This window comes from Balaenoptera ricei, chromosome 15 (genome assembly GCF_028023285.1).
Source record: "Balaenoptera ricei isolate mBalRic1 chromosome 15, mBalRic1.hap2, whole genome shotgun sequence".
Taxonomy (NCBI): domain Eukaryota; kingdom Metazoa; phylum Chordata; class Mammalia; order Artiodactyla; family Balaenopteridae; genus Balaenoptera; species Balaenoptera ricei.
In genome coordinates, this window is record NC_082653.1 from 72,586,783 (window position 1) to 72,606,399 (window position 19,617).

The 19,617-nt window shown below is 57.5% G+C and overlaps 2 protein-coding genes and 1 long non-coding RNA gene across 9 annotated transcripts in view; 1 reads left to right on the forward strand and 2 right to left on the reverse strand.

Annotated features, from left to right (window-relative positions):
- Positions 1–6,480, reverse strand: part of ATP2A1 (ATPase sarcoplasmic/endoplasmic reticulum Ca2+ transporting 1) — a 16,497-nt gene extending 10,017 nt beyond the window's left edge. Inside the window, exons 1-7 of one of the 2 annotated variants that reach the window (XM_059896732.1) lie at positions 6,168–6,480; positions 5,818–5,835; positions 5,398–5,480; positions 3,859–3,963; positions 3,016–3,154; positions 1,004–1,084; positions 32–117 (exon numbers count right to left, since the gene is read on the reverse strand). In XM_059896732.1, coding sequence (XP_059752715.1) covers positions 32–117; positions 1,004–1,084; positions 3,016–3,154; positions 3,859–3,963; positions 5,398–5,480; positions 5,818–5,835; positions 6,168–6,285 — 630 coding nt within the window. In that variant the 5' untranslated portion in view covers positions 6,286–6,480. The remainder of the gene's footprint in view (positions 1–31; positions 118–1,003; positions 1,085–3,015; positions 3,155–3,858; positions 3,964–5,397; positions 5,481–5,817; positions 5,836–6,167) is intronic. The other variant, XM_059896731.1, reaches the window with a different exon arrangement.
- On the forward strand, positions 5,719–10,554 carry LOC132348826 (uncharacterized). Its single transcript, XR_009497565.1, has 2 exons — positions 5,719–5,917; positions 10,208–10,554. It is a non-coding gene; the product is annotated as an uncharacterized LOC132348826 (long non-coding RNA).
- A 656-nt stretch (positions 10,555–11,210) lies between these two features.
- On the reverse strand, positions 11,211–18,739 carry SH2B1 (SH2B adaptor protein 1). 6 transcript variants are annotated; one of them, XM_059896736.1, is made up of 10 exons: positions 18,605–18,738; positions 15,609–16,636; positions 15,250–15,351; positions 14,931–15,022; positions 14,643–14,818; positions 12,780–12,992; positions 12,367–12,578; positions 12,055–12,226; positions 11,495–11,594; positions 11,211–11,315 (listed from the first exon to the last, which is right to left on the reverse strand). In XM_059896736.1, the coding sequence occupies exons 2-10, from the start codon at positions 16,545–16,547 to the stop codon at positions 11,297–11,299; spliced, it is 2,025 nt and encodes a 674-aa protein (XP_059752719.1). In that variant the 5' UTR covers positions 16,548–16,636; positions 18,605–18,738; the 3' UTR covers positions 11,211–11,296. The 6 variants fall into 6 exon arrangements, with proteins under 6 accessions (XP_059752719.1, XP_059752720.1, XP_059752716.1 ...); XM_059896737.1 differs by having other exon boundaries at positions 12,789–12,992; positions 18,605–18,735; XM_059896733.1 differs by having other exon boundaries at positions 11,225–11,315; positions 11,999–12,226; positions 18,605–18,739.
- Between the last annotated feature and the right edge of the window lie 878 nt (positions 18,740–19,617).

Here is a 19,617-nt window from a genome sequence, read left to right on the forward strand (position 1 = left end):
AGCGCGCGACAGTTGGCCCTGGAAGCCTCACCGAGAAAAGCATGTTCTTCTTATCCTGGTTGACAGCTCGGAGGTCGGGAACAGGGTCTGTGTGCTTGACGACAGAGACAGACTCGCCTGTGGAGAAGGGGCAGAGGGGTTTTCAGATGACATCATTTCCTTCTCCCATACTTCCCACCCCTAACTCTCTGCTTGGCAGGACAGGGCCTGGTAAGGACCAAGCAACAATCCTGGAGGAAGTCTGGACTCTGGAGGAAGGCCCTGGAGGCAGATGGGAAACCCACTGCACTTAAGAGTGAAAAGACCTTGACCCCAGTCCCAGCCTGACCACTCACAAGCAGCATGGCTTTGGATCACTTAGCCTTGGTTTGCTCTTCTGTAAAATAGGGACAAGGATGTGTACACTTCAGAGCAAGGTCTTGGTGAAAGTCAAACAAGCTGACGTATGTGGAAGTGCGCCGTCAACTGGAGAGCACGTTCCTGGGAGGGAGAGGCCCCCACCCTTGGGACCTTGCCTCCTTCACCCGAATGGCAGGAGCTCAGGCAGTCACCCTGGGCCAGCCCACCCTGCCTCCTTGGACCATGGAGCACGCTCACTGGCTCTTCACCCTCTCTCTCCCAGGACAAAAGGAGAAGCAGCTGAGGTTTTAAGTGTATCTGAACCCTGCATCCTATCCCAGAATCTCTGCTTCCTCAGTTGGGGGCTTCTGAGGAGGCAGGATAGTTCTCTGGGGGAGCATGTCCGTATGTCCATGTGGAAGGGACGGGTTGATGGCCATCTGGAAATGGGGACAAACATCCCGCCATTTCCCATGACCCCTTGTGTTCCAGGCTTAGGCAGTGGGCAAAGCTGAGCAGGGCTGATGTCGCTGCCACTCCGGGGACAGGAGGGGGCCCTACTGCTGAGGGTCCCCTTTCATCCCTGTCTGTCCACTCAGCTCCTCCCTCATCAAATCCTCATCCCCCTCCCCCTTGATGCCTCCCCTGACCCTGGTCAGCAGACCTGTCAGGATGGACTGGTCGACCCGGAGCGTGGTGGACTTGATGGTGAGGATGCGGATATCTGCGGGGACTTTGTCCCCCACTGTGGAGAGACCAGAGGAGAGTGAAGTCAGTTGAGATGGGAGTTTTCTTTCTTCCTAAGAAAAACCCAGTCTTTCATGACCTCACCTCATCCTTCAGGTCTCAGGGAGGTCACCCGGGCTGTGCTCCTGTCACCCAAGCAAGCACCTCCCTCTAACACTCACTCCAATTGTTCCCCCCTGCTGAATGTTTTTCTCCCTACCAGGCTGTGAGCCTGGCAAGGGGAGGTCTGGGCACACAGTATGTGCTCAATAAATGTACCCTGAATGACAAAAAATCAGGGAAAATCAGGGACAATCCTGTCATCTAACGAGAAATGAAAACTGAGGCCGGGAGAGAGCAAAACAGAGAGGGAAACACAAGGGAGAAAGGAGAGGAGGGACAGGCAAGAAAAGAACTAGAGAAAATAGGGTAAGTCTCACAGACCTGCGTCCGTGGAGGAGAACAAAGTGGAAGAGCTGGAGAAGGCAGCAAGCAACAGGAGGAAAATATGGGAATTGAGAAAATCAATGTCAACCCAGACAAAAGGTGGAGTGAGAAGCAGGAGAGGGAAGTGTGAGAAGGATGGACGCAGGAGGAGAGGGAGGAGCAGCGGAGGCAGAGGGTGCAGGCCTGGCAGGTCCACATGGAGGGGATGGGACGCACATCAGAAGCCTGCCGGGCCCTGGTCTGAGTATCTGGGGAAGGCAGGAAGCCACGGTGAGTGAGCTGGGGAGACAGCAGGAGAGAAGGGGAGTCTGCAGGAAACAAGGCTCTGGGGGGGTGGGGGGCAGGGGGGCACCATACACAGCAGAGAGCTGAGAAAACAGGGAGGGGTGAGGGCAAGGGATGCGCACAGAAGGAGGGGGTCCACACAGGAAACTTCCTGGGGAACACGGCAGATGCCCCACCAGACTTAGAGGCCTCCAAGGAAGCCAACTGCCTCCCAGCCTCATCCCGGCTGGCCCCAAGGATGGTCGTGGGGATGGGGTTTGACTGCTTTCCTTTCCCTGTCCCCAAGGTTCCTCCTCCGGTGCCAGAGGAAGCTGATGGAGGAGGGGGGAGGTCAGCAATGGAGTTGGGCGGGACACCCTGTCACCCAAACTGAAGCGATATTTATAGACATTCATGGCGCTGACTCCAAACTGTCACCGTGGCAGGGCGGCCCTGTGATGGGGCACCGGAGTCTTCAGCCCACCCGCCCTCCCTGTCACCAAGCTTCCCAGGGTGGGGACTTGGGTATCTGGTGGAGGGATGTAGGCCTAGAAAGACACATCTTCCTATGCCAGGGGCCGGGAGACATGGGAAGGCCTGCACAGGGCAAATATAAAAACCGCTGAAGGGGGCAGAATTCCAGTAATCTTAGCCTCCCGGCCCCCACCCCTCCCTGGTCAGGCATTAAGTGTCCCTCACCGGAGAGGCGGGGCCCTCCTTGAGCTCCCCTCCTCCCAGTCCCGTGCTCTCTGCTGGGGCCTGAGTTTCCTTACATGGTCGGGGGCTTGAGCCTCCGGCCCCCCTCCTCCCTTCTACCCTTGCTCCTTCCCCTTTGAGAAGCCTCAAGGGTACCGAGAGGTCAAGATTTAAAGCTGACCAAGCTTGGGGGTGGGTGGAAGGAGAGGGAAGCCAGGCCTCAGGAGGGGGGTGGAGACAGGGCCATTGGCAGGGACTGGGTTCCACCTGTTACTTGCAAGTGCTGGGTGAGAGGAGGGGGAGCAGGGGTCTGCCTGCAGCGTCAGGGACAGGACTGGCTGTTCCTGCTGAGACTCTGATGGAGAGGGGGTGCTGTGGCCACAGTGCCCTGGGGTGACCTCCTGAGGAGTCTGGGAAGGAGAAGCAGAGACTCCACCATCCTGGCTACCTCCTGGACACTGGGGATCAGGGCCCGACCAGCCCCCAACATGCACATCTTCTTGGCCTCGAACCCATCCTGGACCACTCGTCCCCATCACTCACCAACCACCTCCACGATGTCTCCGGGGACAATGTCCCGAGCCTTGATCCTTTGCACTGACTTGCGGTCAGCCCGGTAGACCTTCCCCATCTCCGGTTCATATTCCTTCAGAGCCTCAATGGCATTCTCTGCATTCCTTTCCTGGGGGGACAGGGTTGAGGAGAGGAGGGTGAGCAGAGGGAGGAAGGTCGTGGAATGACAGAGGACTGGTCAGGGAGGAGGGGGAGGTGTAGGGATGGAGGAGCAGGGGCCAGAGTCCTAGGGGAAATAGGGGCATCACAGAGAAGGAGGCAGGTTATGCAGTCCTGGCTCCTGGCCCAGGGGAGCAGACAAACCCCACATGACGGTTAAGGAAACCATCACCCACAGCTGAGAACAGGTAAGGGGGTTTGGGGGAGAGAAGGAAGGAGAATCAAAGAAAATCAGAAAGCAGGGGACAGGAAAAGCAGAGGGTGGTATAAGGTAAGAGAAAGAAGCACATCAAACTAGCATTTACTGAAATCCTCCTTTATGCCAGACACAGGGCTGGGCACTTTCAGACTCATCATCTTGTTAAATTTCACCACAACTCTGAGGGATAGGATTATGAGCCCCATTTTATGGATGAGGAAACTGAGACTCAGAGAGATGAAGGAACCTCCCCAGGGTTGTACAACCAGCAAGTGACAGTGGGAACACCAGTCTCCTGCCTCTTTCCAACATTCTGTCCCTTTTCTGAATTGGGCAAAAGGACCAGAGAACAAGGCAAGCCCAGGGTAAGTGATGGAGGAGAAGGAGACAGGGAGGGAGGCTGGCCTCATGTCCAGTGTCAGGATGTGAAGGAATGAGGCGGGGTCAAAGCTAACCTGCCAAACCCCCACGATGGCATTGGCAATGAGGATCAAGAGGATGACAAAGGGTTCAACAAAGGCGGTGATGGTCTCTTCGCCTTCCTCAAACCAGGCCAGCACCTGGGGAGCAAGGGAAGGGAGAATAACAGGTACTAAAGCCCCTCAAGTGAGTAAGGAGAGGAAATGGAGGTGAGAACATGTGCAGGAGCAAACGGGGCAGGGCATCACGGGGGCACTGCAGCCCCACATCCCTTTAAGGGTCTATGTGCTCCACAGCTCGAACTCACATAAGCGCGGCCACTACTGTTATTCAGCGGGTGCAGGCTGGCACAGACATGCGCAGCTAGGGGATTAACTGGGAATGCTTTCAGGTTTCCCTGACCAAGTTACTGGCTTGTAAACGAAGCTCAGGGGACACCCAGGCCAACTACCCCCGCAGCCACATCCATCCCCCGGGAGCCAAAACTCAGTAGGAAAAACCCTGTGGTCCTCGCAGGGGGAGCCAAAACTCAGTAGGAAAAACCCTGTGGTCCTCGCAGGCGCCCGGCCCACCCACAGCCCACCCCCAACAGCCCAAGGCAGGGGAGCTCCAATTTCATGAGGGAGCAGGAGTGGGGGATAGTGTTACGGGGCCTCCTGTGCACACCCCACCCCAGCTGTTGCCTCTGCCAGGCAACAGCCTCAGGCAAATGTCAAGGAGCAAATCTGAGAAGGGAGAAGTGAGGCCCTGCCAGCTAGCACTCAGGGGCCCAAGGGGCCTCCACTAAAGACACCAGGGGACAGGGAGACTTTTTTGCCTCCAGAGTCTTGTCTTCCAGGACCACTAAGATGTTAAGGAAGAAACTCCAAAACGCAGGCCGGCCTGCTGGGATGGTGGGTGCGGAGGGGAGCTCCAGGGCAGGAGAGGTAGCAGGGCCTTGAGACCCGGTGGGGGCAGCCCTGAGGCTGTGAGGGGGAAGGGGAGGGTCAGGCCAGGTAGGTGACGAGGGGGATCCTGGGAGTTCTAGCCCTGATGGGGGGAGTGGGGAGGTGAGGCCCAGAGACAGGCGAGGCTCTGGTTCTTTGGCGTCACCCTCGCACCAGCAGCTCTTTCCCGCCTCTACGAGGGGAGTCTCTGCCTCGACCAATCAGCGTCAGGAGGGCGGGGCAGGGGCGCCAGGATGCCCCGGGATTGGTGGAGCAGTGCGTGCGCCCCCGGGGGCATGCTGGGAGCAGCGGTGGCCTGGGAACAGCAGCAGCGTCGGAGCGGGAGCCGCGGAGCCCAGCGCTCGGGGGGGTAACCCGAGCCCTCGGAGCTCCGGGGGCGGCTTAACTTCAGTGTTTTGGCTGAGAACACCCTTAAAGCTTAAAATAAAACCCGTCTGCGGGGTGTGGGGGAGGGCAGAGGAGTATACAAATCAGCGTCACCCCACCTCCCTCATTTCTGGTCTGTAGAAAAGGATGCTGAATGCTTGGTCTACAGGAGCCAATGATTTGGAGCTGCCCGCCAGCAGACTCTCCAGATCCCCCCAACCCACACTCCCAGCCTGCCCCCAGATGCCCTCCCACACTTACAAAGGAAATGCAGGCAGCCAGGAGAAGGATCCGCACCAGGAGGTCTTCAAACTGCTCTAGCACCAACTCCCACAGGGACTTCCCTGAGGGAAGAGGCAAGGGGAGGGGGCCCCCCGGGGTTAAGGTCTAACGGATGAATGGCTGGGACTCCAGGTGCAGGCAGGCCATTTGGTACTGAGAAAAGGGCTGAGAGGAGCTGGCCCGGAGTCCAGAAAGAGGCTCCTCAAAGTGGTGGGCACTTGTTCAAGGACTGGATGCCTCAAGGAGAAAGTGCCTGGAAACTTCTGCCCCCAGCCAGACTCTAACCTTTGGGGAGGAACAGTTGCCCCAGGAGTTGGAAGGAAAGGGCAGGGAGAAGGGAGTGGGGCACAGAGGGGAGGAGGTGTCATTTATGAGAGCTCAAGGCTTCCAGTAACTTACCTTCCTCTGTAGGGAGCTCTGCCCAGGGAAAAAGAAGAAAAGGACATATTCATTTGGCGTTCAGTCTAATGCTGCCCACACCCAGGACTTTGTGGCTAAGGTAAGAGAATCAGGCCACCAAAAGGGCAGCTGAGATTCACCAGGGTTATCCCATAAAACTTCCCAAAAATCAGGGTCTCAGGGACCCTGTTTTCTCAGTATCCTCCCCTCCCTTGCAGTCATTGGACCATGTCCTACCTCTTCCCTAAGATACCCTGGAGGGAGAGGCTCCAGTGTGTTTGAGCGTGAGTCTGTGTGTGTGTGTGTGTGTGTGTGTGTGTGTGTATGTGTGTCCATCAAGGGACACTTACCATTGTGGCCGTATTTCTCCAGATGCCTCTTAACTTGGTCCGGGGTAAGGCCTGTAGTTTCGCTCACCCCAAAATAGGCCAAACATTCTTCTGTGGTCTTGGAGTGTGCAGCCTCCATTGTGCTCCCTTCCTGGGGGCCAGGGGGCGGTGTGTTCCTCCTGGGGGGTTCTCACACGTCGGGGGCCTTCTTCAGTATGTCCACCTGCCTGTTTGTCTGGGTTTCTTCCTTTTTCTCTCCTGCCCCCCCAAGTTATTCTTCCCTCCACGAAGCTCTGACCCCCGTTCCACTTGCAGCAGCCAGCCACCTGCCCCAGCCCCCAGCTGGTCCTTATGAGGGAGTGGGGGGGGGCCAGGCTCCCCCCTCCCCCAGATCAGGGATTGGCTGGCTGAGACTCTAGCAGGAGGGGTCAGAAGAGAGAGAGATTTCTGCTGACAGAGGGGGAACAGTGGGGCTGCAGCCTGAGATGTCACTCATGAGGGAAGCTAAGGTGGCCCCAGCCCCAGGGAAGGGGGGGCAGAGAGAGACTTCACTTTCTGTCTCCTGCTACTGAGCCCTCCCCCAATTGCCTCGACTTCTTCAGCCGCACTGAATTTCCTGTTCCAACCTCACCCCTTCCAGTTCTTCCCTTAAGCCCACTTCTCCTCTCAGGCCTTCACCGTTCCCTTTCCTTGTGTCCCCTTCCCGTCTCATCCCCCTGAACCTGCCTGTTTCTACTGCCCCAGTCTCCTCCTTTCTCACTTAGCTTGTTGAAAGGGCAGCAGAGATACTCCAACCCTCAGGGGATTGAAAAGGGGGAGAACATCCCTTGGGGGCGAGAGGAAGTGGCTCTAGAGGGACAAGGGGAAGTAGGGAGGGGAGAGGGTCAAGGGGACAGGGCAGAAGATGGTAACCCTACCCTAGGGAGGGGATGCCGCAGCCATCAACAAGGGATTTAGTGTCCAGGCCCTGGTGAGCAAAGCCAGGACTGCCTGTCTCTCCCCTAAACCCCCCCTCCCCATCGCTCTAACTCAGCCACTGGGAACAGAGCCTTCAGGGCCCCACATCCCTGACAGGGAATCCCCCCCACCAAGAAAATGGGATACCCAGGCAGCCGGGTAACCCAAGAGCCTACAGAATGTGCTGATGGCAGAGGGAGAGGGATCAATGTTTCAGAATGGGGGCAGGGGTCACCCCAAGTCATGGAATAAGGGTCACCTCATCCCACACCATGCTCTCTTTAACCCACGGGGTTTCCATAGCAGACCCCACGTGGCGTGTGGTTGCACTCCGCCCTGGCCCTGAAGTAGCTGTCCTCAAAGGGAGTGAGGATCGGAGCTGTGTGCTCAGGCACACCCTGTCGGCAGAGGGCTGAGGGAAGGGACATTAAGGGAAGGGGCTCGGGGAAGCTGGATAAAGCAGAGGCTCCAGACCAAAGGAATGGACGGCGGGCAGATTGATGGGGACAGGTCTAGGGGAAATAAGGACAGTCATAGCTGGGGGAATAGAGACAGGGCTGTCAGGGTCAGAGGGAAGTCTGAGGAGCAGTGGGGAAAAGGGACAGCAGGGAGCTGGCATGCGGCAGCCAGGTGGGTGGGGGCCCAGGGCTGGGTGCAAAGCCACAAGCTGTTGCTGAGCGGCTGGCCTCAGTATCAGCTTCCTCAGAGAAGCAGCTGCTCTGAACACCCCACCCCCATCCCTGCTCTGGGATAGGGGCGTCTCTTGGTTACTACCAGCTGCGGGAGGAACAGACAAGAGGGTAGCATGGGGTGTGGGCAGGGGAGGAAAGGAGGGCAGAGAGGAGAAAGGCTGAATGAGAGAATGGTGAGAGGTCAGTGAGGGGAAGCAGGCTTATGGCCTTGGCCTCAAGTCTTTCCTCCATCTAGGCCTCAGTTTCCTGAAATGAACAGTGAGGGGTATAGGCCCCTGAAAGGGTTCTCAAGGTCGCTTCGCCGTCTGGCACTCAAGTTCCTAAGCAGACAATGGCACAGGAGACAGGGGGGCAAAGGAAAGGGAAGCCCCACTTTTGGGGGGTGGGTAGGCCAGCAGGGGTGGATGGCACTGGAGGATTTAGCCCCCCATACCCATCCTTTCCTCTGCCTGGACCTGGGGGAGGGCGGCCTCTCGGGTGAGTTGAGGACACGGCGCTCCTTCTCTCTCCCTTTTCATGGGTCCAACAAACCCCTCCCTGAAGCAGAATCCTGCTGCGATGTGCGGGTGTGAGGGCTCAGACAACGGTGTGAGGTGTTGGAGGTCACATCCTCCACCTGGCCCAGCACCCACCTTCTTAGGACAGAGTCAGGCTCAGCATCTGCCAAGCCTTTTGGTGGTGGCTGGCTTCTCCCCGCCACCACCTAGAGGAGTGACAGGGGCACTGTCTTAAAGGAGCAGGAATGCCCAAACATGGAGAAGGGGGAGAAGACTGGACAGATCTCGGCTTCAAGGGACTGGAGAGCATGAGGCCGAGGAAAGGAGGCAGGCTTTACAGGGCACTGCTGCCAACAGGGCTCTGTAAGGTTATTCATTTCTGCCTCCCCCAGCTTCCTAGAGGGGAAACTGAAGCCAGAGAGGGAAAGCCACCAGCCAAGAGCTGTCAAAGGATCACCATCAGGAAGGCTGGGTGTGAACTGGGATGGAGGCGCGTGCTCTCTTGGAGCCCTCACCTAGGGTCTCCAGGCCCAGAGGTGGAAGGAGTTCATCCTCTCCTGGGCACTGAAGCTGAGAATGGGAGAGGCGTAGTTCTGAAGGACACAGAGATAGAGCCCGCTCGATCCCCGACCAGTTCCGAACTTCAGCTGAACCATCCATAGACAAGCTTAGAAGGAAAGTGTCTTAGGCTCCTCCAGCCAAGACATACAAATCTTGGGGGTGTGGGCGGGGGCGGTGAGGAGGCCCTTGTGCCCTTCCCCCGCACATCTTCAGAAGGCAAGTCCCTGAGGGCTGGCAGGGTTTAGGGGGAGGGGGGAGCCTCGCAGCACCAGTTGCTGCTAGATTAGGAGAGGATCAGGTCCTGCTTACCCTGGGGCGCCACAGCCTTCGCTCGCCATCTCACTTTGAGAACACAGCATCCAGATCCCCAAACCATCCCCCTCCCTTTGCAAGGCCAATCCTATCCCCAGTCTCCTGGGGCCAAGGTTTGGGGTAGCCCCAGGGATTAGACAAAACCAGGAGAGACAGCAGGCTTCCCCCATCTAGCCCCCAGGCTGGGTGGCCTGTGAGCCCAGCTGTCTCCTGTCCATCTCCCAACAGGACGCAAGGCCCAGAATAGCAAGGTCATAAGCATGGTCATAGGGCCTCCTGGGGGTGGGGGCAGAGGCTGAGGGGCATGGAAGTGTAGACTCCACACTGCCCAGGAAGGAAAGCGAGGCAGAGTGGTAAGAGGCAGAGCTGGATGGAGGTGGGGAAGGGAGAGGGCCAACAAAACAGGTGGGATTCTTCAGAACCCGGCCCCTCCTTGTTGGCACCCACAGAGCTGGGAAGCCCAGGTGTGCCCTCGGTTGGAGGAGGGCACAGTCGCAATTCAGTCCAGAGAGGAGAGCCTGGGTTTAATGGTGGGGGAGGGGGTGGGCGCAGGGAGGAGGAGGAGATGTTGCAAACTCAAATGCTCACAGGCCTAGCTAGGCACATCATGCGAGTGAAGTGGGCTGGTGGGGATGGAGCAGATGTAGAAGGTGGGTACCACGTGAGGCTGGATCTTCTAATTTTCAAGAGAAACCAGTAATCTGAACTTTTATGTGAAATTCCAATGGAAACATTGTCCAGGCCAAGCAAATCATGTCAGCAGCTCCAACCTAGATGAAACTTCCCATTTTACAGGTGAGGATATTGAGGCCTGGAGAGGCTACACCTTGCCCAGGCCACACAGCAAATGAGAAGCAAAGGCAGGAGTGGAAGCCAGCACTCTTTATCATCTATCTGGCAGCTTCCCAGCTTGGCTCTGAGAAGGGGGGCAGTCAGCCTGCCCTTGGGTCCCTCTGGCTGCCACATTAAATCTCTCCCAACACAGCCACTGTGCCCCCAGCCCAGCCCCCCTACAATCTCTCTCGGCCTGCTTTCTCCCTAGGGTAGGAAGCCTTAACTGAAGAATTCAGAGCAGGAAGGCTCCTTGGAGGTCATCAATCCTGCCGTTCACTGTCCTGTCCCATTAAGAGAACTTGGCTGGAGACCCCGAGAAGCACCGTTTGGCTCTGCACTTACCGCTCAAGAAACAGGACAGCCCCCAGAGGAGTGATGGGCCGAAAGCACAGGTCTGGAGAGCAACAGGGACTCAACCTGACACAGCCCTCCAGTCTCTTAGCTCTGGAGCTCGCAACACTGAGTGGGCTACCTTCCTGACCCACCGGTCCCAGTCCCCACCGCAAAAACTGGCCACAGCCATCACGATGGAACTGAGATAAACCCTTTTATTTATTTATGCTTCTCCATTTTGTTTAAAACAACAAGAACAACCACCTTAATATAACTGACAGCCCTTCCCCCTCACCCTTCCTTGGGCTGAGGAGTGGTTAATGGGGAAATGGCCCCCAGGGATGGGGCTGACCATAAGAGCCCCTTGGGGAGGTAATGGAGCCTGAATCCCCTGCCCAGGGGACGGGGCACCTGTAGTGTATGAACTGGGGAGTTAGCAGGGCTCTTGAACCTTTTTGTACCAACATATATGCCCTTAGCCGTCAAGGGTCAGGAAGCATGTGGGGAGGGGATTCCCACTGCTCCTCTATGTCCCTGCCCAGCCCCAATCTCACGAACTGAGGGCTGGGGAGCAAGAAGAGTGGAGAAAGGGTGGGGTAGGGTATCTCACACGAAGGAGTACTGGTTATTTATGGCTCTGGGATGGCCCCCTTCTTCTCCATCGCCCCCTAGTGGTAACTGCTGGAGCTGCACCATCAGGGTTACCCCGGGGGCCCCACCAGCTCCAGCGCCTCCCTGGGCCTCCGTGCCTGGTGCTATGGCCTCTTCCATTTCAACCACGGGGACCAGCTCAACCACGGGGACCAGCTCTTCCTGGACCCCTCCACTGCCCGCTTTCTCTTTCTCTTGCCTCTCTTTGGCTGCTGCGGCTGTTGCTGCCGCCACTTCTGGCGCCCCCGACGCCTCTTCTGCCCCAGGATGTGGGGGATCTGTCCATGAAGGGGGTTCAGGGGGCTGGGGTGGGTCATGGGAGGTGCTCGGTTCTGGATAGGAATGGTAAGAAGACAGACTGATTGTGGAGGGAGGCAAGCTCTTGTAGCAGCCTCCCCTTCACTCATCCCCCCAGGAGCCATGTGCTATCTCCCCCATATCCCATCTCCTGAGCAACCCCCATCCATGGAAGATGGATCATGGGCGGCGGTGAGAGGAGGACCACACTTACACACAGTCACTCGCTCCGAAGGGCATGAGGGTGGAGGAGGCATCGGGGTAGCATCGATCTCCCTCGCACACCCCTGCATGGCTCCCGGCCTGCTCCCGGCCTGGGGGGGAGGGGTAACGTGGGGACAGATGGGACGTTGGGGTGGGGAAAAGGGAGAGATCAGACAGGGACATCAGACATCAAGGGAGGAGGGCGGGGGATCAGACCGAGCACCCCCAAGAAGGGCAGGCCCAAGGCAAGGTTGTGATGAAGGGCAAAGACAAGGCCAGGGAGGATGGATCTAGGAGACAGACAAACGATGGAACAGAGGGTCCGATGGAATGGGAATGCGCCAACCCAGCTCTCCACTTCCTCCCGGCTCCAGCACGGAGCCCCCTGCCTTCCTACATCCCCGTGTACTCCTCTCCCCGAGAAACCCAACACACAGGAAACTTCTCTAGCCCTCTCTCCCTGACAAAGCCTCTCCTCCTCAAGCCCCCCGCCCCGTCTTTCTGGCACACACACCTCCTCACTTCTTGGGTGCACGGGCACCTCCTCCCCTGCAGACCTGCTCTGCTCACCCTGCTGTCGCTGGGAGGACACGACATAGCTGACAAGGACAACGTCACTGGAGCCTCCAGACTCCAGAGGGATGGGGTGCATCCGGAAATGTTCGAGCATATCAAAAATGGACTGGAACCACAGGTGCTGAACCCGGCACTGACCTTCCTCATTCAGCGAGAGGCGCAGGTGCTGAGGGCGGGATGAGTGCGGTAAATAAAGCAGGAGCCCGAACCCCGCCAGTCACAGAACCCTTCTCCCCTGATGGCAGCGTTCCCCACTCTACCCGCAGGCCCACTGCCTACCACGGAGCCTTCTCCTCAGTCACTCACCTTGGCCTTGCCCTGGAAGTTGAAAGTGAGGACATATTCACCCCGTCTCGTTTCACTCTGACGTACCAGGAAAACGCCATGGGAGCCGGTACCTCCAGCCAGCACTAGCTGGGCAGCCTTGAGTCGAGAGAGCATCCCGTGGAACCAAGGATACCCTGAGAGGGGCTGATCCCCCTCACCTCCCTCTGGCTCTCCCTGGAACAGTAACGACCCTTCAGGAAAGAGAGAGGAAAGGAAACTGAGGTGTCAGGGAAGCCTCCCTCATCCTGGGAGATGAAAAGCCTTGCTTTCCCCTCATATGTCACTCCTCCTCCGTTCCCCCACCAGCCCCCCAGGTCAGATCCCTCAAGATCCCAAGACAAGAGTTTCTGGCAGGTGGTCAACCAGGCTTGGAGGCAGACACACACTCACACCTCTGGTACCTGTGGCTGTTTCCGGAGTGTCCAGGGGTGGGTAGGGGGCCGAGAGGGGATGAACTGTCCCTGCTGGGGGTCCCTCTTCAATGGGGATACGGGGGGGCAACTCTGGGGGAAGCAGTTCCATTGAGTCAAAATGGGAGGCGGCAATGGAGGCAGAACTGGGGGAGATGGATGCTGAGGGGCGGTCTGAGAGGCCCCCATATGCCCCTGGAAAAAAAAAAAAAGGAGGAGGGCAAAATTGAGAGCTCGAGAAGCTACTCTTTGGGAAGATTGGTCTGCTTGGGCCCACTTCCCCACCAGCCAGGTTACCCTGGGTACACTGGTGGTCAGCTGGCTGAAATGCTGAATCTTTCCTCAGGCACTGAGCCCTGATGGTTTTTATCAATGACTCCTAACTTATGCTTTCCGCATTGCTAAAGGACTGCAGTTATTCCAACAAGGTCCTAGAATCCTAATGTGCCTACATCTCTTCTGAATCAACAGTTGAAATTACAGCTATAGTCGCAGAGGTGGGGATGGCGGTGGGTAGAATCCCTCAAATATTTTCACGTTAAAAAGGGGTCCTTTTTTTGCCTGCAGGACAAAACCCCCAACTCTGAGAGGCATCAAAGATTCTCCTTCTGTGAATCCCCCCAACCTAACCAACCTGATCTTCAGATTAACTTGTATTCTTGTGTCCTCCGCTTTAACCCAATTATCCCGTCTAATTCTTCCAGCTCTCCGGGGCTCTCCCCATCTCAGGTCTCTGCTCTCCTAGCTTCTCCAAGCCATGTTCTTTTCTCACCTCGCCTGTATAGAATTCCCTGTCTATCCCACCTCCCATGATTCTCCTCCTCCTCTGAGCTCCCGAGGCTTCTTGCTGGTGCCGCTCAGAAGACACTAAGCACAGGGTCTCCATTTGGGAGTCCTGCTTTTTAGAGGGAGTGATGTCTTGCCAACTCAGCTAGACTGTGAGCCCACGAGGCAGCTCTGAGCTCCTCATCCTGCCCCAGAGCCTAGCAGAGGGTCAAGGATGTACTAGGGCGCTCCTGAATGTCTGCTAAGCAGCAGGCATGAGCCTACAGGCACGTCGTACATAATCAGTGCTCAGAGGATGGGAATATGCGGAGTGCAGAGCGCCATGGCTCAGGCAACAAGTTGGCATAGCCGCTGTCTTTGTCAGTGACTCTCGGATGACCTCAGAAATGCCATTTCTCCTCTCTGCTCTTAGCTGCCTGAGAAACGAGGAGATTGGAATGGACGACCTGTAAGGTCCGTTCTGGCTCTTAACAGTCTTTAATTCATTTGTTTACTCATTGCATACAGCCTGTGTGCTAGGCACAGTGAAACTGAAGCTCAGAATGGAGGATCAGAAAAAAAGGGTGTAGTGGAGTCTAGAAAGGTGAGCTGGGGCCAGGTAGACACATCTTTGTGTGTTTATGTATGTGGATAGCATACACGTGTGTTTAAAAGTAGGGAGTCAAAAGAAAATCTAGTACCGTCAACATGCGCAGAGAGATGCAGAGTAAGAACAAAACAAAGATATGTACAGAGCGTTCTGGAAGCTCTGGAGAAGAGAACTGTTACCTCCAGCCAGAGTGGTGGCCAGCACAGGCTTACAGAAAAGGGGACAAGGCCGGGCATAGAAGGCTGGAGAGAAGCGGCCTGCAGCTCGTGTGGGGCTGTTGATGGTGATGGTTCTAAACTGTAAACTGTGGTCAGGCACGTTCGGGGACAAAAGTCAGACATCTGGTCGTGGCAGCCGAGGAGCAGGCATGGGGTGCACAGCAGAGCCTGGAGAGAGGGCCTGGGCCCGATGGCCGGGGTTCTTGCGTGGTGGGTCCCAAGGTTCACAGCTCTCTAAGGCTCCACCCTTACCCTGCGAAAGGCGGTCGCTGCTCTCGCTGGGCCCCAGCAGCAGCCCCTGGCTGGGCAGACTCTCCGAGTGATTCAGGCAGGGCAGCTCCAGGCTGTCTGTGTTCTCCCTTGTCAGGAATGAGGTTCCAGGGGCCAAGGGGAGGGTCATGGGGCGGGGACTGGTAGCAGGGCAGGGTCTGCAGAGACAGGGAAAATGGTGCTGGGAGGAAAGTCACCAGGGGAGAAGCAAAAGGCTGCTCAGCGCCCTCACCCCCTGGTCCCCTCAGTGACAGAAGACGGGCTCCTCACCCTGGGCTCAGGCATTCTTGGATGTCAGACACCCAGGCCTTCACGTGTAGAGCATCAGCTGTCTCCAGGATATACTCCGAGGGGCCTTCCACCTATGGGGACAAGAGGAGGCCCACAGGCCACTCCCAGGTCTCGAGGCCTTAATTCACCCCCAACAGGAACGGGAACGTCCTCCCTCTCGCCCCTCGTCCCAGAAAAGCTGCCGCCCCAGGGACACACCGTCAAGGTACCTGGCACATGTGCCCCTCCTTGCATCAGTATCCCTTGCTTCAATGTGCTAAGAGTGCTCCGAGTGGACAGGGGAGCCCAGGGCTCCTACCTTAACCACAAACGTGTTCTCCCGGTCAGGCATCTCCAGGGCTGTGGTTGTCCGCACATCGGTGATCGTAGAGCAGGGAATGCTAAGTCGAGGCCGAGACGCCTAAGTCAGGAGAGAGAACAAGATCCAGATTTTTGGTGCGCAGAGACCAGCTTTCCTTTCCCTCGAGATTCATCTTTCCTTCCACACCCCGAGGGAGTTAGACAAATAACACTACTTTCTCTGTCCTGCCCACGCTAGGAGCCCAGAGTCAGGAGCTAGCTTTAAAAATCCAAGTAAGCAAAGCCAGGTGTGTGGGCCACGTCCCCAGCACTCAATCCCTCGCTCCCAGTCACCCACCCTCCTCCTCTGGTCCTCACCTTGGGTGGTACAAAGAACTCCAGACGACTTCCTCCTCCTCCTTCTCCTTCACTTCGAAGCAGCAAGCGACACTTCTGCCACTGAGGTTGCCCTCCTCCCCCTGAGGTAGGCCCCGCTGCCCCTCCTCCCCGGCCCACTCCAGCTGGGTCAGGGGCTGCCTCTTCAGCCCCCATGAAACTCAGCAGCTCTTCCCTCTGCACCACGCCTCCTCCATCCTTCAAGGTCCCCCCTCCCCGACTGAGTCTCAGCCTCTCAAAACGGTGAGTCCATCTGTCCCCAGGGGATGTTCCATCGCTAACCAGTCCCCTACCAATGGTCCCAGCCCCGCCAGAGGAGTTGGAATTGCTGTTTCCACCTAACACTGGGGGGCCCGATGAGGTCTCTAGGGGCCCCGCTGGGGAGGGAGGGTCAACAGTCCCCCGCCACTGCAGGATGCCGCGGACTGAACCGCGGACCGAGCGACCCACTGAGCGGAGGGAGAAGCGTTTCTTTAGCTTCGGCTTCGAGGAGGTTGTAGAAGAGGAAGAGACTGAGGAAGGGAGGGGGCCGGCCAGGTCCTCAGATGATCGAGAAGGGCCCAGCACAGCCAGGGGCCCGCCCACCCTGCAGCTCTCAAGGGACAGGTCCTGTGGCGGGATCTCCACACCAGGACTCAGAGGAGCCAGGATGGGTGGCGAGAGGGAGCCGGAGGCCCGGGCCACCTCGGCTTCAAAGTGCTGCAGGAAGAGCTCAGCAAAACGGCGGGAGAAGGCAGCCTCGGCCCCAGGCCCTGCGTATTGGGGGTGGGAGGCCAGGTAGAGGCGAAAACGGCGGGCAAAATCCAGGGCAGCCGCCCGGGCGTGGGACTCGCAGAACTCCCGCCAACTCGGGGGAGGGGGTGGGGGCAAGGGGGGAGGGGAGGGCGAGGCCCCATCCTCCGGGGAAGGGGCACCATTCATGATGGCCCCCAGGAGGTGGAGACGGGGAGCCTGTGGGGAGGGGCAGCAAAGAGGGAAGCGGCCAGAAGACACAGGGTGAGCGGCAGCAGCTGCAGAAGGAAGAGGCACATACATCGAGTCACTGCTGAGGTGGGACCGGGGCCAGAGCCCCACCCCGAGCCAGACGCCCTCCTCTGGTCTAGACTCCTCAAGAGAGCAACGGGGATGAACACCACGCTGCCACCCTTCCCTTCCCCAGATCCTCATGCCCCACCACCCCCAGGTCTAGCCTGCACCCACCCGCTGCCTCCCCAGTCCACTCTCCCTGGCTTCAGCTCCAGGAGTGGTGGACGGCTGTGCAGCACCTTCCTCTAAAAGGGACTCTTTTCCACGTCACCTCCCTTCTCTAAAACCATCCTTCAATATTATTACGTGCCTCCCATGTGCCATTCTTACCTTTCCCTGTGAGAGGTTTTAACAACCTCTGTAATAGATGAGGAACCCGAAGCTCAGAAAAAGTTTCAGAACTCCAAGTCTACTGTTTTTCCCACCGCACAGTCCTGACTGCACCAGCCTCAGTCACCGCCCCTCACTGCCCCAGCTCTCAGGGGAACTAGGCCTGCAGAGCTTAGAGACCCTGCCTCATGCATCCCGAGGTCCATCTCTGAGAAGGGAGGCTGCTCGTTAAGGAGGATGGATGGATGACGGATTCAAACAACTGTCTTGAAAGCCGACCCCAGGGCCCAGCACCCAAGCACTGTGTCAAGGAGGCTTGGAATGCCCAGAGCCCACTTCTTTGGTGCCCCTCCAGGCGGGGGCCCAGAGGCAGCAGCACCAGGTGAGGACAGACTGTGGGTTGGGTCCAGGCAAGTCTCTGCTGGCCACAAAGTAAATAAAATATAACAGGGAGCTGGGGCCTTGGATTTTTCACCTCCCTCTTCTCTCACAGGGGAGCGTGCCCTAAAGGCTGGTTAGCCTGATGGTTAAGGCCATAGGTTCTGGCTAGTTAGGCTTAGGATGAAATTCCATCTCTGCCACCTATTAGCTGTGTGATCGTGAACAAATTACATGTCCTCTCCGAGCTTCAGTTTTCGTATCTATAAAACAGAGCTAATGATCCCTAACCCCTAAAATTGTTGGGAGAATTAAACAGAACATGTCCCTGCTTGACACAAAGTAAGCACACAATAAATGACTTGCCGTTATTACTATCTTTATGGGTTCCAATTTTCTCAAAGAGAAATCAGCGAAGGGAAGAGCCTTCCCAACGTCTTACAACTAGCAAGTGGCAGAGCTGGGCATGGAATTTACAACCCATGGCTCTTCTGTTAGTGTTCCTCCCCCATATTATATTGGAAGATGACTGGCACCAAGAATGGGGTGAAAGCAGTTCAGGCAAATCTCCCCAAACCCGAGACTCCTGCTCAGACCCGCGGTCAGCGCCCCCTCCCCTTTCTCCTTGACCTAGACCCTACACACTCAGATGGCTCCAACCGTAGGGACAATTCCAAACCAACGAGAAGACGCCAGGAGATAAAAGAGTCATGGAGCACGCGGGAACCGAGCCAAGAGGTGCAGACACAGCAGAGAGACCAATCTCCAAGCAGAGGCCACCTCAGCTCACGCCGGCCGACCCAACCCTCTGCACCACAGGCAGACCCAGCCCCCTTCAGGCCCGCTGACCCTGCGGTTCCTGAGCTGGTGACTCAGTTTCTCTTCTGCCAAGCAGGACTCAGGCACCTTTTCCCAGTGCACCTGCCTCTCGGCTCAGTTCTGATATTTCCCGAAGGGCGGGTGGTGGAGGGTGCAGGCTCCGCTCTGGCTCGGACCCCCCTCCGGACCCGGTGGTCAACCCACTCCGACCCGACCCTCTTCCCTGGACACCCTCTACCCGCCCATTCCCCGGGGCCGCAGCCTCCAGGGAAGCAGCCCGCTCTGCTGCACTCTCCGGGGCCGGGCGCCCCTCCTGCCTCTAGTCCCCCACGCCCGCCCCCACCCAAAGCTCCTCGCAGGCGCCGGGGCCGGGTCGCGGAGAGGGAAGAGGGACTTGAAGAGGGGGGTTCCGGTTCCGGTCCCACCTGCATCTCGGTCCCCGCGGTTAGCTCCGGCGGCGGCAACAGCTCCCGCTCCCTGCCCCACCCCCCACGCTCCGCGACTAGCTCCCAGCCCGGTTCTGCGCAGGCGCCGGGACCCTCTTTTTCCCGTCACCGAAGGAAGTGACCATAGAGAAGAACGAGGAGAAGGAAGGGCACGTTCACACTCAACTTCCGCCATCCTCCCACTCCGTGCCACCCTTCCAGAGCTGAGAAGGTGGGAGTCTCGGAGGGCTCAGTGACTTCTCCAGTTGCGCCTAAAAGGGACCGCAGAAGCAGCCATAGGAAGGGGTTGGGTCCCACCAGAGCGTCCTCCCAGAGGAAAGTCGGGACCGTAGGGCGCAGTCAACCATAGAGAAGGCACCTTAGGGGAATAGAATCCCGAGGCCCTGATGAAGGCTAGAGGAGCCACCGGTACCGGAAACCAGCGAGTTGAGAAGGCTTTTTGAAGGGCCTGCTGTAGCCTAGAGCGCCCAGCCGGGCTGCAGAGGGGTTCGAGGACACCGCCCCCAAAGAGCTGGGGGAGGGAAGATGCGGGTGACCTTGGTGAGGCCCTGCGAGGAGGCGGAGCCTGAACTTAACGACCTTGGCTTCTCTGAGGAAAGTACTGGAGGTTCTAGGAGGTTCCAGCTCTGAACTGGGAAATAAAGGTTGGGGGGGCAGGAATAATGAGGTCAGTTTGGGGCATGTCTGTGGGACGTCAGGAGGCAGGTGGACATACAGTCTGGAGCTGAGGAGACATCAAGGCCAGGTATAGAAATTGAGACTCATTAAGGTGTAGTAGAGGGCAGTCGAAATCATGAGCACGATGAGATCCTAATCAATCAGGTCTCTCACTGACCCAGCTCCAACTGGCCTAAGCAATAAGGGAATCTTTTGGCTCAAGCCATTAAAAAGAATGGATCAAGCTTCTTCAGGAACAGCTGAATAAAAGGGCCAAAAGATATTGGGAACCTGCGGTTCAGCTCTAGGCTGAGCTCTCCCCATGCCTCTCTTAG

Bases quoted from the DNA above. Each gene is read 5' to 3' on its own strand.
- SH2B1 (XM_059896735.1), bottom strand. From the start codon at position 16,661: ATGTATGTGCCTCTTCCTTCTGCAGCTGCTGCCGCTCACCCTGTGTCT. The intron at 15,352-15,608 runs GTGAGGACCAGA...CTCCTGACTTAG, and splicing joins AGTTCTTTGTACCACCCAAG to GCGTCTCGGCCTCGACTTAG. The intron at 12,579-12,779 runs GTGTGAGTGTGT...TCTTTCCTGAAG, and splicing joins AACAGCCACAGGTACCAGAG to GGTCGTTACTGTTCCAGGGA.